This window comes from Nomascus leucogenys, chromosome 4, assembly GCF_006542625.1.
Source record: "Nomascus leucogenys isolate Asia chromosome 4, Asia_NLE_v1, whole genome shotgun sequence".
Taxonomy (NCBI): Eukaryota; Metazoa; Chordata; class Mammalia; order Primates; family Hylobatidae; genus Nomascus; species Nomascus leucogenys.
The window spans coordinates 53454480-53479881 of NC_044384.1; the positions used below are offsets into that span (position 1 = coordinate 53454480).

At 39.0% G+C, this 25402-nt stretch overlaps 1 protein-coding gene across 1 annotated transcript in view; it reads right to left on the reverse strand.

Annotated features, from left to right (window-relative positions):
• The window catches only part of TAF4B (TATA-box binding protein associated factor 4b), a 167913-nt gene that overhangs the window by 42521 nt on the left and 99990 nt on the right, over window positions 1-25402 (reverse strand). Inside the window, exon 13 of the mRNA XM_003261982.4 lies at window positions 18569-18625. Coding sequence (XP_003262030.1) covers window positions 18569-18625 — 57 coding nt within the window. The remainder of the gene's footprint in view (window positions 1-18568; window positions 18626-25402) is intronic.

Consider the following 25402-nt stretch of genomic DNA (forward strand, 5'->3'; position numbering starts at 1 on the left):
ATCCCCTTTTCCCTCCCGACCCCTTCCATCCTCTACTATTCTCTGTTCTCCTTTTTACTTCTATGAGACCATTTCCCCAGACCCTTTCCATCCTCTACTATTTTCTGTTCTCCTTTTTACTTCTATGAGACCAACTTTGTTTTAGCTTTCACAGATCAGTGAAAACATGGTGTTTAACTTTTTTCTTCCTGGAATACTTTACTTAACATATGTCCTCCAGGTTCCATCCATGTTGTCATAAATGACAAGATTTCATTCTTTTTTATGGCTGAATAGTATTCTACTGTGTATATATGACACATTTTCTTTATCCATTCATCTGTTGTTGAACACCTGGGTTGATTCCACATATTGGCAATTATTAATATGTATAGTGCTGAAACGAACATGGGGGTACAGATGTCTCTGTGATACACTGATTTCTTTTCCTTTCTCAGTACTGGGATTGCTGGATCATACGGTAGTTCTACTTCTAATTTTAAGAGGAATCTCCATGCCATTCTTCACAGTGGCTATACTAGTTTACATTTTCACCGACAGTGTTTAAGAATTCCATTTTCCCTGAATCCTCGATAACATTAATCATTTTTTGTCTTTTTGGTAACAGCCATCTTCACTGGGGTCGAATGATATCTAGTTGTGGTTTTAATTTTCATTTCTCTGATGATTAGTGACACAGAACATTTCTTCCTATACCTGTTGGCTGTTTGCATGTCTTCTTTTGAGATATGTCCATTCTGATCATTTGCCCATTTGTTTTTAATTTTCTTTTTCTAGAGACAGGGTCTCACTCTATTACCCAGGATAGTATGTAGTACCATGATCATGGCTCACAGCAGCCTCAACCTCCTGGGCTCAAGTGATCACACTACTTCGGCCTCCCAAGTAGCTAGGACTACAGGCCTATGCCACCATACCTGGCTAACCTTCAGTTTTAAATTTTTTGTAGAGATGGGGTCTTGCTATGTTGCCCAGGCTGATCTCAAACTCCTGGCCCCAAGTGATCCTCCTACGTCTTTCTTCCCAAGTGTTGAGAGTATAGGCATAAGCCACTGCACCTGGCTCATTTGCCAATCTGTTAATCAGACTGCTTTTTTTGCTGTTGAGATGCTTGAGTTATTTGTATATTCTAGATATTAATCCACTATCAGATGAATAGTTTGCAAATATTTCCCCCCATTCTGTAGTCTATTTTTTTCACTCTGTGGATTGTTTCCTTTGCTATGCAAAAGTTTTTCATTTAATATAATCCCATTTATTTTGGCTTTTGTTACATGCGCTTTTGAGGTCTTATTCATAAAATATTTTCCTGACATAAAGTATGTCCTGAAGCATTTCCTGTTTTCTTCTAGTAGCTTTATAGTTTCAGGTTTTACACTTAGATCTTTGAACCATTTTGACTTGATTTTTTAATAGGGTAAGAGGTGGAGGTCTACATTTATTCTTCTGCATATGGATATCCGTTTTCCCAGCACCATATTTTTTGAGGAGAACATGCTTTCCCTGGTGTATGTTCCTGGCACCTTTGTCAAAAAATATGTTGGCTGTAGACACCTTGATTAACTTCTGGATTCCCTATTCTGTTCCATTGGTCTATGTTTATGTTTTTGTTTTTATGCCAGTCACATGCTATTTCGGTGACTACAGTTTTGTAGCATATTTTGAAGTCTGGTAGTGTCATGCCTCCAGTTTGTTCTTTTTGCTCAGGATGGCTTTGGCTATTTGAGGTCTTTTGCAGTTCCATATGAATTTTCAAATTTATTTTTCCTATTTCTATGAAGAATGTCCTTGGTATTCTGACAGAGATTGCATTGAATCTGTTGATTGCTTTGGGTAGTATGGTCATTGTAACAATATTAATTCTTCTGATCCATGAGCATGAGATGTTTGTACATTTGCTTGTATCTTCTTCAGTTTCTTTCATTAGTGTTTTATAATTTTCCTTGCAGAGTTCTTTCATCTCCTGGGTTAAATTATTTCCAGGTGGTTTTGTTTGTTTGTTTGGCAGGGATTTTAACTGGGATTGCCTTCTTGATTTTGTTTTTTCAGCTAGTTCATTATGTAAGGAATACTACTGATTTTTTTTTTTTTTTAAACAAAGAGTTGTATGCATTTATTGCATTGGTAGTCAATAAGAATCCTTTGAGATGGCAGCAATAGACACTGGGGACTTTTGGAAGGGGAAAGAAGGAACGGAGGAAAAAGTGTTGAAAAACTAACTACTGGGTACTATGCTCACTACCTTGGAGCTGGGATCAATCGCACCCCAAACTTCAGCATCATGCAATATAATCATGTTACAAACCTGTATGTGTACCCCTGAATCTAAAATTAAAGTTGAATTTATTTTTAATAAAATCATTTGTTATTAAGCAGTTTTGATCCTTGGGTCAAGGTCTTAGCATGCACATTGTTTATTTGGTTAATCAAAGACATATATATAAGTGCCTAGAGTGTTGAGGCCTGGAAGAAGCCACTGCCACATATATTACAGTTATGGGGTTTCTCTTTAGTATGGCCGCTCTGAGTTAGATTAATGCTTAAACAAATGATTAAGGATTTACCAAACTCATTGCATTCGGAAGCTTTCTCTCAAGTGTAAGTTCTCTGATGTTGTGCATGGTGTAAATTTTAACTGAAGATCTTGCCACATTCATTGCAGTTGTAAGGTTTCTCTTCAGTATGGATTATCTGATGTCTGGTGAAGTTTGGTTGCCAAGACAAGGACTTAGCACTTTCATTATATTTGTAAGGTTTCTCTCCCCTATGGATTACCTGATATTTAGTAATGCTTGAATGCTCACTAAAGGCACTGACACTTATTACATTTGTAAGGTGTCTCTCCAGTATGGATGGAGGTATGACTACAGTAGATAAAATTTCCCACAGTCACTACATTTGTAAGGTTTCTCTCCAGATGGATTACATGATGTTTAGTACGGCTTGCACACTCAGTAAAGGCTTTGCCACAGTTACTACATCTGTAAGGCTTCTCTCCAGTGTGATTTCTCAGATGGCTTTCAAAGATATAACTAGAGACCCTGTCACATTCATTCTATTCATAAGGTTTCTCTCCAGTATGGATTGCCTGATGGTTAGTAAGGCTTGGACAATTTTTCCCTTCACCCATTGGTTGTCCAGGAGACTGTTGTTTAATTGTACAGTTTTGAATATTCCTCTTATTGATTTCTACTTTTATTCCATGGTGGTCAGGTAAGATACTTAGGATATGATTTCGATATTTTAAAATGTTTGAGGCTTGTTTTATGTCCTAACATATGGTCAATACTGAAGAATGTTCCATGTACTTCTGGAAAGAATATGTATTCTGCAGCTGTTGGGTGAAATGTTCCATAAATGCCTGCTAGGTCCAGTTGGTCTACAGTACAGTTTAAATCCAATGTTTCTTTGTTGATTTTCTGTCTACATGATCTGTACAATGCTAAGAATGGAGTGTTGAAGTCTCCAACTATTATTGTATTGGGGTGTATCTTTCTCTTTAGATCTAATAGTATTTACTTTCTATATCTGAGTGGTCCAGTGTTGGGTACACATATGTATTCACAATTGTTATATGTTCTTGCCAAATTAATCCCTTATTGTATAATGTCTTTGTCTCTTTACCATTTTGACTTGAAGTCTGTTTTGTCTCATGTAAGTATAGCTACTCCTGCTAGCTTTTGGTTTCTGTTTGTGGAAATGTCTTTCTCTATTCTTCACTTTCAGTCTATGTGTGTCTTTACAGCTGAAGTGAATTTACTGTTGGCAGCATACAGTTGAGTCTTGTTTATTTAACCATTTGGCTAGTCTATATCTTTTAAATGGGTAACTTAATCTGTTTAAACACAGGATTATTACTGATAGGTGCGGACTTATTGCTGTCATTTTATTGATTGTTTTCTGGTTATTTTGTACATTCATTGTTCCTTTCTTCATCTTTTAGTGGTTATTTGTGTAGGTGGATCTTTTCCTGTAAAGAAAAATTTGTTTGATTTCTATTTCTCTTTTCTGCATTGGGTCTACCAGTGAGTTTTATAGCTTCACATCTTTTCAATGATGGTTGTCATTTTTTCACTTTCAAAGGTAAAACTACCTTGAGTAGCTCTTGTAGGCCTTGTCTAATGGTGATGAATTCCCTTATTTTTTGATTGTGAGACATTTTATTTCTCCTTCATTTCTGAAGGATAGTTTTGCTGGGTATAATATTCTTGGCTGGGCCAGGCGCGGTGGCTCACACCTGTAATCCCAACACTTTGGGAGGCCGAGGCAGGCGGATCACAAGGTCAGGAGATCCAGACCATCCTGGCTAACACGGTGAAACCCCGTCTCTACTGAAAATACAAAAAATTAGCCGAGTGTGGTGGTGGGCACCTGTAGCCCCAGCTACTTGGAAGGCTGAGGCAGGAGAATGGCATAAACCCGGGAGGCGGAGGTTGCAGTGAGCCGATATCATGCCACTGCACTCCAGCCTGGGCAACAGAGCAAGGCTCCATCAAAAAACAAACAACAACAACAACAAAAAACTATATATATATATATATATATATATATATATATATATATATATATTTTTTTATAATTCTTAGCTGGCAGTTTTTTTAAATTTTCCCTTTCAGATATATTATCCCATTCTCTCCTAGCCTGTATAGTTTCTGCTGAGAAATCTACTGTTAATCTGATAATACCTTTATTTGTGAATTGACATTTTTCTTTTGCTGCTTTTAGAATTGACTTTGACTTCACAATTTCACTATAATGTGCATAAGAGAGGACTTGTTTGGAATGAATCTACTTGGGGTTCTTCCAGCTTCCTGAACCTGGATGTCTCTCTCCAAATACTTGAGAAATTTTCGGCTATTATTTCATTAAATATGTTTTCTACATCTTTTCACTTCTTTTCTCCTTCCAGAATGCCCATAATGTGAATATTTGTTTGCTTCATGGTGTCCCATAAATCCTGTAGCTTTCTTCATTCTTTTTTTTTTTTTGGGGGGGGGGAGGGGTCTGCCTGTGTTACTTCAATCTCTTCAAGTTCAAAAATTCTTTTTTTCTGCTTGGTGTAGTGTATTGTTGAAGGTCTCAACTGTATTTTTTATTTCATTCATTGAATTCTACAGCTGTAGGATTTCTGTCTGGTTCTTTATTATGATATCTATCTCGTTATTAAATTTCTCCTTCACTTAGCTGGGCATGGTGGCACATGCTTCTAGTCTCTGATACTCAGGAAGCTGAGGTGGGAGGATGGCTTGAGCCCAGAACTTCAAAGTTACAGTGAGCTATGCTCCAAACACTGCACTCCAGCCTGGGTGACAGAGTAAATAAAACCTTGTCTCTAAAAAAGACAAATAAAAATAAAATTTTCTCTATTCAAATAGTGAATTGTTTTCCTGATTTCACTGAATGTCCATCAGTATTCTGTATCTCACAGAGTTTACTTAAGATTATTATTCTGAATTCTTTTTCTGGCATTTTATGTACTTCCTTATGATTAGCCTCTGTTATTGGAAAATTATTGTGTTCCTTTTCATGGATATTTATCTGTGGTTTTTTCATGTTTGATGTATCCCTACACTGATTTCCATTCATGTGGTAGAAAAGTTGCCTCTTCCAATTTTATGGAGTAGGTTTCACAGAGAAAAATTTACTCATGTGAACGGGTGTTGGGGTGTCAGTTTGTTGAGTTCTAGGTGGACACAGTAGTGTAGTTTCTTCAGCTGTAATCCATACTAGTGACATATACAAATGTCTCAGTGGCCTGGGCTGAATTTGTGGTGGAGGTGGTGCAGTTTTGCTGGGTGTGGGCTCACTGGGCTGTTTCTCAGGTCAGAGGCATATACATACAAATGGTGGGTCCACCAACTTGGTGTATGGATTTGGGCTACAGGGCTCTTATTTTTGGAAGGAGGACATACACATGGTTGCTCAGCTGGCCTGCGGACATGCTTGCAAGGAGCAGTCCACAGGGCTGTTACTCTTACCAAAAACACAGGTGCACAGATGCCTGACTGGCCTAAAGACATGTCTGGTGAGGATGGCTCGGTCTCTCAGGCCTGAGATGTGGGCTCACGGTTGTTCAGCAGGCCTTAGAGTGTGGCTGCCAGTGGAGCGGCTTTTCAGACCCGGATTGTAGGTGCAGGGCTGTTGGGCAGACCAGGAGCTTATCTGTGGAGGGTAGGACACTGGAGGGCTGTTTCTCAGGCTCTGAGCACAGGTAGGTAGCCACACCACTAGCACAGAAGCCTGTCAGCTGATCAGAGGCTTGAAGGCCTCTCCCACTAAGGGGTGGGCATGCAGCAGTTTGGCCAGCTCAAGAACAGGTTCGCCTTGGGTGGGACTGCCAGACTATTCCTCTAGCTGGAAGTGAGGGTAGCATGAGTTGGCTTCTCTTCTGTGCAGGACCAGTCACAGCCAATCCTGGGCCCAGGCTCCATGCTGCTGAGGTTTTGGCACTTAGTCACGAGTGTCGGCTTGGTGGAATGAAGATGGAGCCCCAGTGCTGGAGAGGTGCAATGCCTACTAACTCCTTGAGGAGACCACACTCCAGAAGTGGCTCTGTTCTCAAGATGGTGCTGTGCTGCAGCATATCAGCTCAAAGTGGGTGGATGGAAGCTTAGGAGTACACACCTTGGTGTTTCTAATCCCGGGCAATGCAGCTGTGTGAATTCATGGTAGCTCTCCAAACTGGGTTCAGGGCTTTAGAAGACTGTGGGATTCTCCTGTAGTAAGGACTGTATGTGTTTGTGGTGGCAACAGGGGCTGGCTGGGTTATTCTGATTGCCTTTTCCCTGCAATGGGAAGTCTCTCTTGACTCCAGATTCAATCCAGGTGGGTAAGACAGGACTGCAGATGCTAGGTATCCTCATGCTACCCTCCTGGATTTCTAATCATTTACAGGTGTGTCTCCATTCCCCAACTGCACTCCAGCGCTGTCTCTGACATTCTAGTCAAATCCTATCTGTTTATTCATTGCCTCAGTCCTTTTGTGGAAGAGACAAGCACCAGGCATCTCTAGTCAGCCATCCTGCCAATGTCAGTCCTCAAATCTGCCTTCACTTAAACATACTTTAATTCAAAAGCAGAATAGCCTATTATGTTTTCCATTTCTGTTGTGCTTTCTTCATTCCTGAAGTTCGGTTTCCCTTTGGTATCATCTGACTTCATTGTGAATAATTTCCTTGTCTTATAGCAACTCTGTTGGCAATGAATTTTCTTCCTTTTCCTTCACCAGAAAATGTCTATTTCACCTTCATTTCTGCAGGATATTTTCATGATATATAGGATTTTAAGTTGACAGTTCCTTTTAAAAATGTTTCGCCACTTTCTTCTGATCTCCACAGGTTTTTTTTCCCCCTTTTTTTTTTAAAAAAAAATAGTTTTTCTATTTGCTTTCTAATGAGAAATCTAGTCATTGTAATTATTGTTCTTCTATTGACATGTGTCCTTTTCTTCAGTTATTTTCAAAATTTTTATTTTCTACATCTATATAGTTTTCAGAGATTGATTATGATGTGAGTTGAACCTGGGTTTATTGACTGGGTTAATGACTCTCGTCATTTCTATCCCGCTATTCAGCTCATTCAGCTGAATGTGTGTTATTTTGGTTATTGTTGTTTTCAGTTCCTAAATTTCCATTTTATAACTTTATTCCAATCATTTCAAGAGTGTTTATAATTTGCTTCTTGGAGCATTTTTATAGTAGTGTAAGTGTTTGTCAGATAATTCCAACATCTATGTTATCTTGGGGCTGGTATCTGTTGATTGTCTCTTTCTATGGGAGTTGAGATATTCCTGGTTCTTCATGTCAAGTGATTCTGTATTGTATCCTGAATATTTTGAATACAGTCATCCCCTGGTATACACACAGGGGATTGATTCCAGGATGCTGAGGTACACCAAAATCCGTGTATATTCAGTTCTCAGTCAGTCCTGCAGAACTTGTGTATATGAAAAGTCAGCCCTCCACATATGTGGGTTTCGCATCCTGCAAATAGTGTATTTTCCATCCACAAGTGGTTGAAAAAAATCCACATATAAGTGGATCTGTACACTTCAAACCTATGTCAACTGTATTATGAAACTCTGGGTATTCTAGAAATCCTTTGGAGAATGTTAATACCTTTGTTTTAGCATGCAATCAACACAGGTTCAAGCCACAGGTTGCAATGTGACTTCTGTCATCTGTGGCTACAACATCAGCTCAGTTTTCAAAGCTTTCGCAATGTTATTTGGATCTGCCCTGTGCATCCCCCAGTGGTCAATCTGGGATCTGTTGGTGGTTCGTTGGTGCAGTTCTTAAAGGCTTTGGTATGATCATTAGAATAAGATCCACATATGGCAAATGTGTAGTTCAGGAGTAGGTCTAGAGTTCAACACAATCACATGGGGTTGCTTTCCTGAGCTCCTCCCTCTCTGTCATCTTCCCAGTAATTTCTGGTTCCCTGGAGCTCCTCTTGGCCAGAAAGCTGGGGATTTAGCCCACTTTCCCACCCATGTCTGTAATTGCATCCAGGTCTAGAATCAAGCAGTAGGAAGAATGGGGGTAGGGGATGGAGGGTGGCAACCTCCCCACCAGTTCAAGTAGTATTTTGAATTCTTATCTTCTTCCCCAATCTGTTATTAGGTAAATAGTAATTTACCTTTCAATGTCCTCAAATAGCTGCTCCATGCATCTGTTCAGGTTTTATAGTTGTACTCAGTGGGAGAGAAAATATGAAGTGTTTTTACTCCATCTTAACTGGAACTCTTTAATAGCCAGAATTATGACAATTGGTTTCTGTTATATTATATACCGACTAGCCTTTGTTTAATAAAATGTAAGATTGCTTGCTCACCAATACCAGCAACAAACACCTTGCTCCAAAGAGACCAAACAGGTTTGGGAGGTTCTCTTTTAAGAATATGCTATTTTCTTTATGGCTAATGAAAAAGGCAGAAGCCTACATTTCTCTTTTCACAGTCTCTATGATAGGAAGTAGAAGTCTCTAAAATTCATGATAGTGCCCTAGAAGGCAACTAAGCAACAGTAATTGAAGATTATTTTATTTCTGGTGTTACGTACTCATCTCTTCATTTATAAGTACAACTAACGGTAGTACAGCCTTTAATCAAGACCTAAAAAACATTAAGAAATTACTTTGAAAATCACACAAGTTCTCAGAGGTAAAGTTCAACAGAGGTACTTCTTGATGCTAAGCACACAATTTTCAAGAATAAAAGGAAAATTAAAAACTACTGAAAACAGAAACCAAAAGATTAAGCAGAATCAGAGACACTAGCTGAAGAATGAATAAACCAAGTTTCATACTAGCTAACAGACCGGACAGGAACACGGTCACATTTAACAGGAAGAACCAAATTTATCTAGATAGTTATGACATAGACAATATGGGAAATCAAAAAATGGTTTTCTTTCTCATGCTTAAGGAAAGTGTTAATAGCAATGAAAATAATCACACCACCAAATAGGAATGTATGAAAAAATCTAAAGAAATAAGAGAAACAAAGTGTATCACACCAGGTTTTGAACTCAGGATAAAAGAACTAAGAATAATGTCCTGCTTAGATTTCACAATTAAAGTTAAGTACACATAAAGGTAACAATAAAACCTTAACACCAAACAATGGAAATGTTTTAAATAGTAAAAATTTAAATTGAATTAGATATACTTTGGAAAATTTCATGGATGAAACTCTAAAATTCTTAACAATGCTTATAATTACATCTGAATCATTACTTAAAAGACCAAGTTTACCAGGGAATGCATGGTTAAATGCTAAAATAAACAAAACAAACGAACAGGAAAAAAAAAACCTATTAAACATTAACAGCTGAATCTTAAGGGAACCAAAAAGCAAGTTGTGAATTTTTTAAAAAATCACCATTCCACCTTATCTTAACTTCAAGGATACCACAACCGAAATACAAGATCTTTTTTAAGCCCTCAAAGACAATTATTAGCAGTCATTCCACCAAATCAAACAGTTTAGAATATATTTTTTTTTCTCCCAACCACTAAGACTGGTTATTATGATACCAGGACACTGTCCAGAACATCTGAGACTCCTAGAATTTGATATGTAAACTCTGGTGACTTGCTGGTCAATCCTACACTCATCCATCCCTACCTTCCTGAAAAAAATGGTATATTCCTGGATAATCTCAATTAGACACCTTCTCTCTTTAACTTAAACCAATAACATTTGATTTATAAATTGTGTAAAATATAAATGTGCTAAGTTTTTCTATATTACAAAATTTTTTTTTTTCAGTTGTCACCCTTACACTCTTTTTTCTTCTCATTTTCTTTCCAGTCCTCTGGAAGGAAAGAAGTAACATATTCATGGTCTATCTCAAACCTAAATATAAGAGCTCAATGACATCTAACTTAAATGTTCCTACAGTTCTCTGAAGCCTTCTTCTCTCAACTCGTCAAAGTCATCCTCCATCCAGCTTTGTTCCGTTGCTGGTGAGGAACTGCGTTCCTTTGGAGGAGGAGAGGTGCTCTGCTTTTTAGAGTTTCCGGCTTTTCTGCTCTGTTTTTTCCCCATCTTTGCGGTTTTATCTACTTTTGGTCTTTGATGATGGTGATGTACAGATGGGTTTTTGGTGTGGATGTCCTTTCTGTTTGTTAGTTTTCCTTCTACCAGACAGGACCCTCAGCTGCAGGTCTGTTGGAGTTTACTAGAGGTCCACTCCAGACCCTGTTTGGCTGGGTGTCAGCAGCGGTGACTGCAGAACAGCGGATTTTCGTGAGACCACAAATTCAGCTGTCTGATAGTTCCTCTGGAAGTTTTGTCTCAGAGCAGTACCCGGCCGAGTGAGGTGTCAGTCTGTCCCTACTGGGGGGGTGCCTCCCAGTTAGGCTGCTCAGGGGTGAGGGACCCACTTTAGGAGGCAGTCTGTCCGTTCTCAGATCTCCAGCTGCATGCTGGGAGAACCACTACTCTCTTCAAAGCTGTCAGTCAGACAGGGACGTTTAAGTCTCTGGAGATTCCTGCTGACTTTTTGTTTGTCTGTGCCCTGCCCCCAGAGGTGGAGCCTACAGAGGCAGACAGGCCTCCTTGAGCTGTGGTGGGCTCCACCCAGTTCGAGCTTCCTGGCTGCTTTTACACTGTTGGTGGGACTGTAAACTAGTTCAACCATTGTGGAAGTCAGTGTGGCGATTCCTCAGGGATCTAGAACTAGAAATACCATTTGACCCAGCCATCCCATTACTGGGTATATACCCAAAGGACTATAAATCATGCTGCTATAAAGACACATGCACACGTATGTTTATTGCGGCACTATTCACAATAGCAAAGACTTGGAACCAACCCAAATGTCCAACAACAATAGACTGGATTAAGAAAATGTGGCACATATACACCATGGAATACTATGCAGCCATAAAAAATGATGAGTTCGTGTCCTTTGTAGGGACATGGATGAAACTGGAAAACATCATTCTAAGTAAACTATCGCAAGGACAAAAAACCAAACACCGCATGTTCTCACTCATAGGTGGGAATTGAACAATGAGAACTCATGGACACAGGAAGGGGAACATCACATTCCAGGGACTGTTGTGGAGTGGGGGGAGGGGGGAGGGACAGCATTAGGAGATATACCTAATGCTAAATGACGAGTTAATTGGTGCAGGAAATCAACATGGCACATGGATACATATGTAACAAACCTGCACATTGTGCACATGTACCCTAAAACCTAAAGTATAATTAAAAAAAAAAAAAAAAAAATTTCATTTGTACCATCCACAACTATTATGTAATGTTTGGATAAAACTGATTTTTCTTTACAAAATCTAATGCTATTTTCTTTACAGATGCCCTTTCTTTACAGATACCCACAGATACACACACACACACACACACACACACACACACGCATGCATGCGCGCGCGCACACACACACACACACACACACACACACACACAAAGACAGTTTTCATTTGAATTACACACAGATAAATAGCAAATTCATTTCATTCAATCAGATGTCCAGAGTCTCACTTGGCTCACCGCTCCCCTAAAAATATAATTATTACTTTAAAAAAGATTTGCAAGATCTAGAAGATTCATTTCTTTCTTAAGTAAATCAAAGTTTCCTTCAGTTTTATATTCAGTAATTACAATGCTGATATGGTCTGTAAAATACTTTATTTTTCTGATTATTGTTGTGATATTTAAAAATACTTTTGATTTGAGATCCCTCTGTCTCTCTTACTCCATCTCTCCTTCTCTCTCCTCTTTATTTGTTGCTAAAAGCATGCATTACAGGTCTTACCTGGAAGAAAATGCAGGAGATACCCACTAATTGTCATCAGGCTAATTTGTGCCTCAGAAATTGCTGGAATGCAAATGTCAATCTGACTCCCTTGTTAAAATAAAGTCTTTTAAAAATGTCTACATTAAAAAAAAAAAATGTTCCTACAGTTAATGTTTATAAGCTACTGGTTTTTTCTTTTATGCCTCGCCTTCCCCTAAATTATGACAATCTTGCAATATAAGCAGAGCAGGAATCGTTAAGTTCATTTAAATACAAGGAAACAGAGGTAAGTTCAAAGAATTAAAGTAACTTTCCCCAAAGCAAGCTCTTGATAATGGCAGGCTGAATCTAGAATCCAAGATACTTTACTTCCAGTTCAATGCTATATTTTTTTTAAATAGGCATCTTTCTACTAAGAGAGTAATAAGTCTCTCAAAACACATAGATCCTACACATCAAAATAAAGTATGCATGCAATCTTCTTATGAATCTCTAATATTTTCTTTTCCATTTAAGGTATACCAGTAAAGAAATACTACCATTAAAGTTATCTTGTAAAAATATCCATAAAGGAAACCTAGTGAAGCTTTCATGGTTCCAAGAGAACCTAATGAATGATAAATGGATGATAAACGAACTATGACAGTTCAAGAGGCCAAATCTCAGATTCCCAAATCACAGTATTTTGACCATTTAGTTAGTGGGAAAATAAAAGTAACGAATTTTAAAGCCTCCCTTCTTTCTCATCCTAGATCAATGGTTCTCAGTGTGATCTGCACAGCAGCAGCAGCAATAGCAGCAACATCTGGTAATTTATTGGAAATCCCATTTTCAGGTCCTACCGAGACCTACTACAGTATTATAAACTCTGGTTGTGGGACCTAGTAATCTGTATTTTAACAAGCTCTCCAGATAATTTTATGCATGTCAACGTTTGAGAACCACTGTCCTAGACTATCAATGCTTTGAAACCTTTCAATCTGTTTCTCTGCTGTCATACACAAGTTATTTATAACTTGTCATTTTAAGAACGTCTTCCTCTTGCTATATTAATTTGATTGCTAGAATGTACTTTTTATGACAAGTTTCATTTGTCCCTGTCCAGTACTCTGTGAATTTTGGCCATGTAGAACTTGCATGAAGTTTAAATACAAATTGATATAATTTAATAGTTTACCTAACTATCACCTTTCATTGACTTCATATATTTTCAAATTCCATTTTAAAAATATACTGTGCTGTTCTCATAGCTAAATATTTTCTAATCAGTAATGAGCCTTATTCAGTATTTTATTTCTTGTACAATGTTTTATGAAGAATTGTACCAACAGTTTTTATAACCTATATTTTCTATAAACAAAAATCCCAAAAACTTTAGGATACATGGCTTCTAATCTGGTCTACATGTTAATCATTTAGTATTTATTCTTTTTCCCAGTTGCTACAGGTTGCATTGTAAAGCAAATATACCAGCAAGTCTTGATTTCCTCTTTCTCCCTCACCATCTGATAACAAATCAAAGTGGAAAGCTAGGAATTGGTAAAAAGATAGTAAATGAATTCTTTGTCTCACTCTGCACAGATGCATTGAACTCACATTTCCCAACGGAGAAAGAAGAAATTCAAAAGGAAATAAGGGTCACAAAATATATAACAATCAAATCAAAATGTTTGAACTGCAAAGTCAGACAAATAGCTCTACAAAATTCTGGATGATGTGCTAAGAAAAGAAAATACTGAGGGCTAGATTTTAATCTAGGACACATAACACACATATCATAGAAGTTTGCAGCTGCATTAAATAAAGATATGCCTGCTTGTCTGAAGTTAGAGTTTAGCAATTAGTAATCTATTTATTAAAAAAAAAATTCAGCGGGGCACAGTGTCTCACGCCTGTAATCCCAGAACTTATAGAGGCTGAGGCAGAAGGATCACTTCAGGCCACAAGATAGAGATCAGCCTAGATAACACTGGGAGACCCCCGACTCTCCAAAAAATTTAAAAAAATTAGCCAGGTATGGTGGCATGTGCCTGTGGTCCCAACCATTTCATAGGCTGAGGTAGGAGGAGCGCTTGAGCCCAGGAGGTCAAAGCTGCCGCGAGCTCAGATCGCATCACTGCACTCCAGCCTGGGTGACAGAGTGAGACCCTTCTCAAAAACAAAAACAAAAAAAAAACCCAACTAAAACAAAACTTTCACAAAGAGATGGTAAAATGAAAGAATGCAGGTACTTATATTTTAGGAAAAGTATCTAGAAAAATCATAAACATTTCAGAATTTGAAAGGGCTAGTATAGAAAATATAGTTATAATAGCGAGAAAAAGAGAGAGGATGCTTATAATGTTTTTTCAGGCAACAGAGAAAGGGAAAGAAGACAGCCTGTAAGTTGAAAATAAAGCGTTTGAATTACAGGAATATCCACAGACATATCAGCTGGTTTTCAAATAGACAGAAAACCTGTCAGGTCAATAAGAACACTATGCAGCAGGAACTTCTTCAATGGAATAGGACTAGGCTGGAGGCCAACCCAAAGGCAGTCTGTTTTTAAGTGCCAAAACAGAATGACAAAATTGGTAGAAGTCAACAGGAAGAATGAAAAGAAATTATTTGACACTTTTATAAAAACCTGTCCAGTTTAACACAATTTGTCCTTATATCTGGAATGCAAAGATGAACAGCCTCTAAAACTTTATTAGAGGAAAGAAAAACTACAGGAGAAATGATCCAGGCGCAGTGGCTCATGCTTGTAATCTCAGCACTTTGGGAGGCCAAGGCAGGAGGATCACCTGAGGTCGGAAGTTCAAAACTAGCCTGACCAACATGGAGAAACCCCATCTCTACTAAAAATACAAAATTAGCCAGGCATGGTGGCACATGCCTGTAATCTCAGCTACTCGGGAGGCTGAGGCAGGAGAATCCCTTGAACCCAGGAGGCAGAGGTTGCGGTGAGCTGAGATCATGCCATTGCACTCCAGCCTGGGCAACAAGAGCAAAATTCCATTACACACACACACACACACACACAATTCTAGTTCTTTTTTTCTGAGACAGAGTCTCACTCTGTCACCCAGGCTAGGGTCAGTCCCGTGGCACCATGTCGGCTCACTGCAACCTCTGCCACCAAGATACAAGCGATTCTCATGTCTCAGACTCCTGAGTAACTGGGATTACAGGTGTGCGCCATCACGCTCAGCTAATTTTTTGTATTTTTAGTAGAGACAGGGTTTCATCATGTTGCCCAGGCTGGTCTCAAACTCCTAAGCTCAGGTGATCCACCCACCTCAGCCTCCCAAAGTGCCAGGATTACAGGTGTAAGCCACTACACCTGGCTTAAGAATTCTAGTCCTTAACAGTTGAAAGCAAATATGGAAATGAAGGGGATTCAGATTGTGATTTAATATTTATAGGAGAAATATCATTGCTGAAACATTTCTCAGCATAAATAAAGCCTACAGCTTCTGAAAACAGTTCTTCGAAGTTCTGCATTTATAAGATGGCCAGTAATCTTTTTTCTATGACAAGCCTGGTAGGTAGGTTTGAAAGGGAAAACAGATCAGTTCTAAATCAAGCAAGCATAAGGCATCTGTGCTAAAAAAAAAAAAAAAAAAAATTCATGAGTGAACAAAGAAAACTTCTCAGACAGCCAAATACCAAAAATTCACAAACCAAAGCATCACAGTTTATACCAGCATGACAGTGGTTAGTGCATCCTAAATGCTAACCTCACAAATTACCACACAAGCAAGCAATCCAACTCTCTATTAAGATATGGTCAGCCGGGCACGGTTGCTCATGCCTGTAATTCCAGCACTTTGGGAGGCTGAGGCGGGTAGATCACCGGAGGTCAGAAGTTTGAGACCAGCCTGGCCAACACAGTGAAACCCCATCTCTACTAAAAATACAAAAATTAGCTGGATGCGGTGGTACATTCCTGTAATCCCAGCTACTCAGGAGGCTGAGGCTGGAGAATCGCTTGAACCTGGGAGGTGGAGGCTGCCCCAGCTGAGATCATGCCACTGCACTCCAGCCTGGGCGACAGAGTGAGACTTCATCTCAAAAAAGAAAAGAGAAGAGAAGAGAAGAGAAGAGAAGAGAAGAGAAGAGAAGAGAAGAAAAGAAAGAAAAAAAGATATGGTCAATATTTATGCAATCAAACAAAATACACTACCACTGTGTATTTGATTCTGAACTAGAGCCCCTTAGAACACTCAAGTTATTAAGAACTCTAGGGGGCAGGAGAATGACAAAAATGACAATATTTGACTTTCACCAAACATTTGCAAAACAGAGTGGCTCTGTTCTTGGAAAGAGGCCAATGTATTTGATTCCTTTTTTTGATCAAAGAGGATTTATGATAGGAAGCAATTAGAAAACTTTCAAAATATTTTGGAAAGAAGTTATATTGAGTTCCTTTAACCTTGTTTGGAAAAAAAAAATACATGGAGGTGCAAAGGAAGAGAAAAACACAGGTTTGCTACCACCTGTTCTCATTAACAGAGGCATTTTTTTGGTACATTTCCTCTCACAGATTTCTTTGAAAAATGTTGTCCACCTATTCATCCCTTAGGGAATTATTAAACAACACTAAAATAAAATGCAAACAAAAACAAAACCATCACATACAAAGCTGAAGGAAGAATTAATCTAAGATTCAGATGCTTATGAAGGTTTATGAAGGAGGAACAGACAGGGTAAGGTTAAAAGGGTAAGCTTTCTGTTGCACATTTTCCAAAAAGGGAATGCAATTAGAAGATAAGCATCTAGTCAGTCCTTAATTAAAACAAGGTGGGATACCCATGATTCAGAGCAACAGTAGGTTGCCCATCCCTAAATAATCTATCCTCATGCCAGGTTTGCTTAAAGAGAACTATAGGTACAGTTCTCATACTAATAATTTTAGATACATTTTCCACTGGAAAGACATCAGTATGAGGATTATTTTGTTGCTGAAAATAAAATGTTTCTGCTTTCAACTTTTTTTTAAGTGTTCTCCCTTTCCAGCGTTCCCTGTCCCAAACCTGAAATCCCTCCACCTAGAGTTCATGTATTTTCCTTCTCTATGTTAATGAAAACACACCACATTGATTGTAAGAATCTTACTAGATTTCCACTTGTTTTGCCTCAATTCCTACATTAATCCAAACAATAAGGGCCTTTAAAACATTCATAAATAACCTGCTGCTGCTGGCACCTAGAAGCCAACTGCAGCAATGTTAAGCAACAACAAATTTCATAGTTCAAGAGGCACAGTTAAGGGAAAAGGTTGCTCAGAAAATCACTCTTATTTAGCACAAAGATCCTTAAAAATTGCATGAAATCAGTGAAGTAACTATAGAAACCAATTTCTTCAGCTCCATATCACACGTCTCACACCTCAATTGTCTTTATTATCATCTGCTGTCAGATCCTTAATCAGAAATGTGAACAGGCTTGATGATTTATTCAGGAGGGAAAAGAATCTGTAGGTCAAGTGAAAAATTTCACACACACACCCATACACACACCACATCTTCAACCTTAGGTACTTTCATTTCATTCTGTTCTCAGCAGCTCTGGGGGCAACTCCAGTGAGATCCAATATTAAGGCTCAATTAAAATAAGCTCCAATTAGTGGAGCTTTTTTCTCTGGGGCTAGAAAAGTCAGGAAATGGATATTGGGAAATGTAAAAAGTCAGCTACTGAGAGGAGGCTGCAGACATAAATGAACTTATTTGTTGATTTCTACAGTTGCTATGCAGAGGCCTCTGGGAGTAAAAGCTTAACCAGTCTAAGCTATAAACTAAAACCCCTGCAGCTAAACATGAACTGTGTGAAACAAGGGCTCCATTCCAGAACAGAAAACTGCTGGGCCCAGAAAATTAAAAGCCAGAGGCATTTTCCATTTAAAACTAAATCCCAGTACCGCCTCCCAGCCAAAGAATTATAAGCAGTATCAGATTTACAAAACGAACAATTACCCTGGAAAAATGTAGCCTATTGTACAGTCCCAGATGCTAAATCTCAAAAGTTTCTTTTTTTTTTTTTTTTAAATCTCACATTATATTCCTCCAAGTATACTGCTGTAGTTTACAAAGACCCATTTCGAGACAGGCCTAAGTCTTGAAAATAAATTTTAAAAAGAGAGCACAAACTCATTGACCTCGTTTGAAGTACTGCCCTTGCCTTTAGCAGTTCCTGTCCTTCCCCAAGGCTTCTGCAAATGGTACGCAACAGCAAAATAAACCCTGACCTAATTGCCAGGAGAGAGCTGCCAACCTTCCCTCAAACACAAAGACAAGCATGGTAACTTGAAAGTCCTACCTCTTTGGCTTTCTGCTTTAATCTCAGCTGTTCTGGATCTTCTTTATTAGAACGACTCTATCAAAGGAAAAGAAAATTTTAGTAGAAATTACTAGCATCTAAACACCACAGTTGCCATTAAATATTTAATAAATGACAATTTTCTCTTGTGATTGAATATCTTAGCTCCAGGGGAAAATGCCTCAATCCAGTCTAGCTGCACTCCCACCCTGGTTTCCCCCGCCCCCTCATCATCTGGGCTGGCTGCTGCAGTTCTAGCCTGGAGGAAGCTTATACTGAAAATGATGCTAACAATGTCAGTCAGATCCAGTTGAGGCATGACGTTGTTCTTGTAGGAACACTGAAAACTAAAAAAATGATGGTACAGATGAAGGAAAGGAAAAAAAAAGAATAATTATTGGTTTAAATGAATAAAAACAATCAATACTGGCTGATCTTCAGGTGAAGCCATTTGGGAAAACATAGGTATTTCAAGGACTATTAAAATCAAGAACCCGACTAAACCTTGAACCAAATCTCTCTCTTTAAAGGTATAACTTCTAAAATTATAAGTAGAAAATACATCTCAGTATTTTAATTAGAATGTCTTATCATCTTTGGGTCCTCTATAGCACTTAATAGAATGCTATGCACCATGTTCAGTAATTGTTTATTGGATGTCGCCTTCCATAGTACAGGACTGGCATAAGAAGAGAGCTGTTTTCTATGTATCAAACTATGATGGAACAAAGGGTAAGGAACTTTATTTCTGACACTATGAACATCTGTCCACTGGAAAACATGTTTGGGATATGTATATCCTTTTTTCTCAGCATGACAGTTATTTAACTGCTTATAAATCTGAATATTTGTTCTATAAAATGCAACCTTAGCTAACTAAGCTAATATCTAGATAGCTAACTAAACAAAAGCTAAACGTATTTCCATATTTAATAAGTTTACCTGATACATTTATTGATTTACCAGAACCTTTGGTTAAAGGAAAATACAAGAGATAGTCTTTAAATTTGAGTGCCTACTAATTTCAAACATCTTAAATATCTACAGAAAATTCAACCCAAAGCTGGTAATATTTTTCTTCATTTTAGTCCCCAATCTAACTAAGAAAATTTCATTTCAAGTGAAAGATAAAAAGTTACTCTAGCTATAGTATCACCAGAGAATGAGTCTGTGTATATTATGTATTTATATTAAAATATGCATTATATATATACATATATATGTGGGTGTGTATATAATATTTTGCCCCAACATAAAATGGGCACATTTCAGTATCAAGTCTTTGTCAGTCATCCAATATTTATTGGTCATCCATAGTACAGATTCTACTCTGTGTGCTACTGTTCTAGCCTTTGGAGACAGATGATATAAGGAGACAAAGTAACTGTAGTAACTCAAGTAACTTACATTTTAAGAAGAGAAAAATAAACAATTTTATAAAAATGAAACACATTTATGATATGTAAAATATTAGTGATGGGCAAAAATACAAAACAATTAATTGCTGACACTGTTAAGTGCCATAAAGGAAATTAAATAGGCCAGAGGCAGTGGCTCACACCTGTAATCCCAGTACTTTGGGAGGCCAAGGTGGGAGAATTATCTGAGCTCAAGTTCAAGACCAGCCTGTCTAATGCAGCAAGACCCCATTTCTACTAAAAATTTAAAAAATTAGCCAGGCATAGTGACACGTGCCTATAGTCCCAGCTACTCAGCAAGCTGAGGTGGGTGGGTAGACTGCTTGAGCCTGGGAGATCAAGGCCTGTAGAGAGCTATTATCATGCCACTGCACTCTAGCCTGGGCAAATGAATGAGACCCTGTTTCAAAATAAAATAAATTTAATTTGGGCGTGGTGGCATGCACCTGTAGTCCCAGCTACTTGGGAGGCTGAGACCCAAGAATCCTTTGAACCCGGGAGGCAGAGGTTGCAGTGAGCTGAGATAGGGCCACTGCACTCCAGCCTGGGCAACACAGCGAAACCCTGCCTCCAAAAAAACTAATAATAATAATTTTAAAATAAAATATATATAATTTAAAAATTAAAAACAAAAATAAAGAAAATAAATAGAATAATGTGATAGAGAAGTATGGTATGTACTTCTCTAGCTAGGATAGTAGGGAAGACATCTCTGAGAAGTGATATTTGAGTAGAGATCTAAACAACAAAAAAGATGTAGTCATGCAAAGATCTGGAGGAAAACATTCCAAGCAGAAGGGACAGTAATTGCTAAAGCCTTAAAATGTGAACATACTCGAGGAAAGAAAGATGGCCCATGTGGTTGAAGCACAGAAAAAAGGTGAAAGAGAAAGGCTGGAGATCATGTGTTGCCTTGTAGGCCATGATAAGGAATTGGGGGTTTAATTCTAGCTATAAAAACAATCCACTGGGCTGGGCACGGTGGCTCACGCCTGTAATCCCAACACTTTGGGAGGCTGAGGCGGGCAGATCACCAAAGGTCAGGAGTTCAAGACTACCCTAGCCAACATGGTGAAACCCCGTCTCTACTAAAAATATAAAAAGTAGCCAGGCATGGTGGGGGGCACCCGTAATCCCAGCTACTTAGGAGGCTGAGGCAGGAGAAATGCTTGAACTTGGGAGGCGGAGGTTGCAGTGAGCCGAGACCACGCCATTGCACTCCAGCCTGGGCAACAACAAAACTCCGTCTCAAAAACAACAACAACAACAAAAATCCACTGGCGTGTTTGGAGCTCAGGGGTGAGATGCCACTGATGTAACACTTGAAAAAAAAAAAAAAAAGGCTCTGGCCACTCTGTAGAGGGTGCACTGTAGGGATCCAAGATTGAACGCAAAGGCACGCAGAGCAATTCGTAGACTGCTCTAAAACAACTGTTGTGAAGAAGAGACTGACTGGAAAGAAGATAAGGGCAGTGTGGACTAGCATCAAAGCACAGAAGATGACAAATGGTTGCATTCAAAACATATCTTTGCAGGTAAAGTTGATCAGATTTATTGACGGGCTGGATGTCGGTCATGAAGTAAAGAGAGGAATCAAGGATGACTCCTGGGATTTTGTCCCAAGCATCTTGGAGGATGGTAATTGCAACTTTCTAAGAGAGTAGAGATCTAAGAAAAAGCAGACTTAGGGGAAGGGAACTCAATGGTAAGTTCAAGATGCCTAGTTAGAAGTCTAATATCCTAAGTTGGGCACATTCAAGGAACAGAAAGATCAGTGTGCCTGGAGCAGAGTAGGTGACAAGGCAAGCTCAGAGAGGTAGGTGGGTGCCAAATAACATAAGGCCTTTTAAAATTTGGTAAGAAGTTTACATTTTAAATGCAACAGGAAGCCACTGAAGGCTTTTAAGCAAAAGAGACACACATGATTTGTTATAAAAACATTATTCTGACCATAGTAGGAGAAATAGAGGAATGGACTGTAGAAGGAAAAGAAGGCTACTTAGAAGTTAATATGAAAGTCCAAGTGAAAGATGAATTAGACTAATGACAATAGTGATGAAGAAAAGTTGGATACATTTTAGAAATAAGATAGGAGGTGGTTTGCATGCAGGGAGAGAGGAGACACAGAATGGAGTTAAAGATGACGCCTATGTTTTTTAGCTTGAACATCTGGGAAGATGGTGGTGTAATTTATTGAGTCAAGAAAATCTATAAGAGTAAAAGGTATTTAGAGGGGAGAGGAATAACAGCAGCTGTTTTGGACATATTAATTTTGAAATAACTATTAGCCAATGAAGTCATGTCAAGTAGGGAGTTAATGGTATGAGTCCAGATTTTCGTAACGCAGGCTGAAATGGAGATACAAACTCAAAAGGGAATGAAGACAGAGAAGGTAGCATAGGATTCAAAACTACTAAATCCAACATTTAGACGTCTGGTAAAGAAGGAAAAGCCAAAGGAGATAAAGAGCAAGTATAATACATTATTATATTCAATAATAACTAAACTACTATTTAATAGTTTATGACCTTGTTTACAGCACAGTAAGTGGAAATAAAATACCAATAAACCACCTCATTACAATGACTAAGTGCTTACTTATAATACTTGAGGGCTCAAGAAAGAGCATCTTTCTGTCCCACCTTCCTGCTCTTCCCAGTGCAATGGGTGTCAATGTGAGGACTGAGACTGTGGAACAGCGGGAAGCAGCACTGTGACAAGGCTGTGGTGCTCCATATCCTTATGGGGAGCTGGGGCATGTGAAGGTATAGGCCAGTGGTGAATAATACAAGGTGGTGAGGAAGTGGGGGTCTCATCAAGGAATGGGTCTATGAGCGTGGTGGCCAATTACACAGACAATGAAATGGGGTGGGGAAATTAGTAGTAGCAGACAGAGGAGTCAGCCAGCATGGCTACATGAGAGATTAGTTACATTGATTAAATAACTGATAGAGGACATAAGTTAAACATATCAAGGATAATGGGAGCCAAGTTTCTCAAGACTGGAGAATGTTTTTACAAACATGGAGAGATTAAGGGTAGAAGGAACTCTGAGGCACTGGATTGGAGTTGCAGGTATCCATATGAACTCACGGTTTTATAATATATACACAGATACAGAAATAGTTACAGACGGACATTTGTGTGTATATATATAAACATGTGTACATATACACATACCATATATACATTTCCTAGATCTGTCCATTGAGAAGGCCTACATGTAGTGACACCCTTTTAGCAATGAGTATACTGTATGACCTAAGCTCGGTTTTTGAATGTCATCCTCAACAGAAAAGAAGGCAGGCTTCTTAGAGAAATGGCTGATTTGGGGGCTAGAGCACGAAAAGTATAAGCTGGGCCTGGAGTGCCTTGTGCCTGAAAGTGAGGACATGCTCAGTGAGTGATGGATGGACACATGACTAAGGGACAGAAGGGCCAGCTGGAAAGGTCTTCCACTCAGGGGCAATTTGAGCAACAAAATAAATGACAGTAATGAACTGCAACCTATTGAGACAAAGAGAAATCATGAGCCCATACTAATACGAATAAAGAAGGAAAGCTCTTCCACATGGTAGGGTGCTAATAAAAGGAGGAGAGTTGATGGGAATAAAGAATTGACATTTTGCAACCACGACAGAGGTAGCTGATTTAGGCAGACATCACAACAGATGCTATGGTTAACACAAGGAAGTTTGATGAGGAATTGGATATTGGTATGATCTTAGAATGCCGTCCTATGAAAAACTAATTGATTACAAAGGGAAAAATTAGCCTGGGCAATATAGTGAGACTCTATCTCTAAAAAATGAAAACATTTATCCAGGTGTGGTGGCATGTGCCTGTAGTCCCAACTACTTGGGGGGCTGAGGTGGGAGGATTGCTTAAGCCCAAGAGGCCAAGGCTGCAGTGAGCAGTGATCACACAACTGCACTCTAGTCTGGGCAACAAAGCGAGACCCTGTCTCAAAAAAATAAAAATCAAAAAGTGGGGGAGATGGCAAGTTTAAAATGGAGAGAACTAGTAGGTACCAATATGACCCTTTTGATATGATCAGCTGAGAAGAGTGCAGTATCATTTCTGTGCATTCCTGCCAAGCATGCTTGACCTAAGTCAAATCATAAGGAAAGATCAGATGAGCCCTGGTTGAAGGTCATCCTACAGAAGGTAAGGCTTATACTCTTGAAAACTGTCAAGAGCATAAAAGAGAAAGACTGAGAAACCCTAAAAGAATCTGAAAAGAGATGACAACTACATAAATCCAAATTCCTGAATGGGAAAATGGACCATGAAAGAGAGACATGGTTAAGCCAGCTAGTGAAATCAGAATGGGTGCTGTGCATTAGATGATAGTGTTACATATGAAAATGTTCAGGAGTGGTGGAACATCATGTCTGAAGACTACTTTCAAAAAGGTTAAGAAAAGAAAAATGGCTGGGCACAGTGTCTCATGCCTGTAATCCCAGCACTTTGGGAGGCTGAGGCAGGAGGACTGCTTGAGTCTAGGAATTTGAGACCAGCTTGAACACTGTAGGGAGATCCTGTCTCTACAAAAAATCAAAATTTAGCCAGGCGTAGTGGTGTGTGCCTGTAGTCCCAGCTACTTAAGAAGCTGAGGTGGGAAGATTGCTTGAGCCTGAGAGGTGAAGGCTGCAGTGAGCCACGATCACATCACTGTACTCCAGCCTAGTGACAGAGTGAAACTCTGTTCTCAAAAAGAAAAAACAAAGAAGAGGAAAGGAAGGTAGGAGGAGAGAGGAAGAAAGAAAGGGAGGAAGAGAGGAAGTGGGGAAGGCAAGAAGGCAGGAAGACAGGGAGGGGATTAATGATTGTATGTGTAGAAAGGGTAATGAAAAGGGTACAGATAAGGCCGGACACGGTGGCTCAGTCCTGTAATCCCAGCACTTTGGGAGGCTGAGGTGGGCGGATCAAGCTCAGGAGTTCGAGACCACCCTGGACAACATGGTGAAACCCCGTCTCTACTTTAAAATACAAAAAACTCGCCGGGCATGGTGGTTGAGCGCCTGTAGTCCCAGCTACTCAGGAGGCTAAGACAGGAGAATTGCTGGAGCCTGGGAGGCAGAGGTTGCAGTGAGCTGAGATCGTGCCACTGCACTCTAGCTTGAGCTACATAGAGAGACTGCTCAAAAAACAAAAAATAAAAATGGTAGAGATGAAGCAAATGCAGTAAAATGTTAAAATTGGGGGGATCTGGGAAAGGGGGCTGAGTACTTTGTATAGTTTTGGCAACTTTTCTGTATTAAATAATTTCAAAATATATTAGGTTTTTTTGGATTTTTTTTGTTTTGTTTTTATTTATTTATTTATTTTTTGGAGATGGAGTCTTGCTCTGTCGCCAGGCTGTAGTGTAGTGGCACGATTTCTGCTCACTGCAACCTCCGCCTCCCAGGGTTCA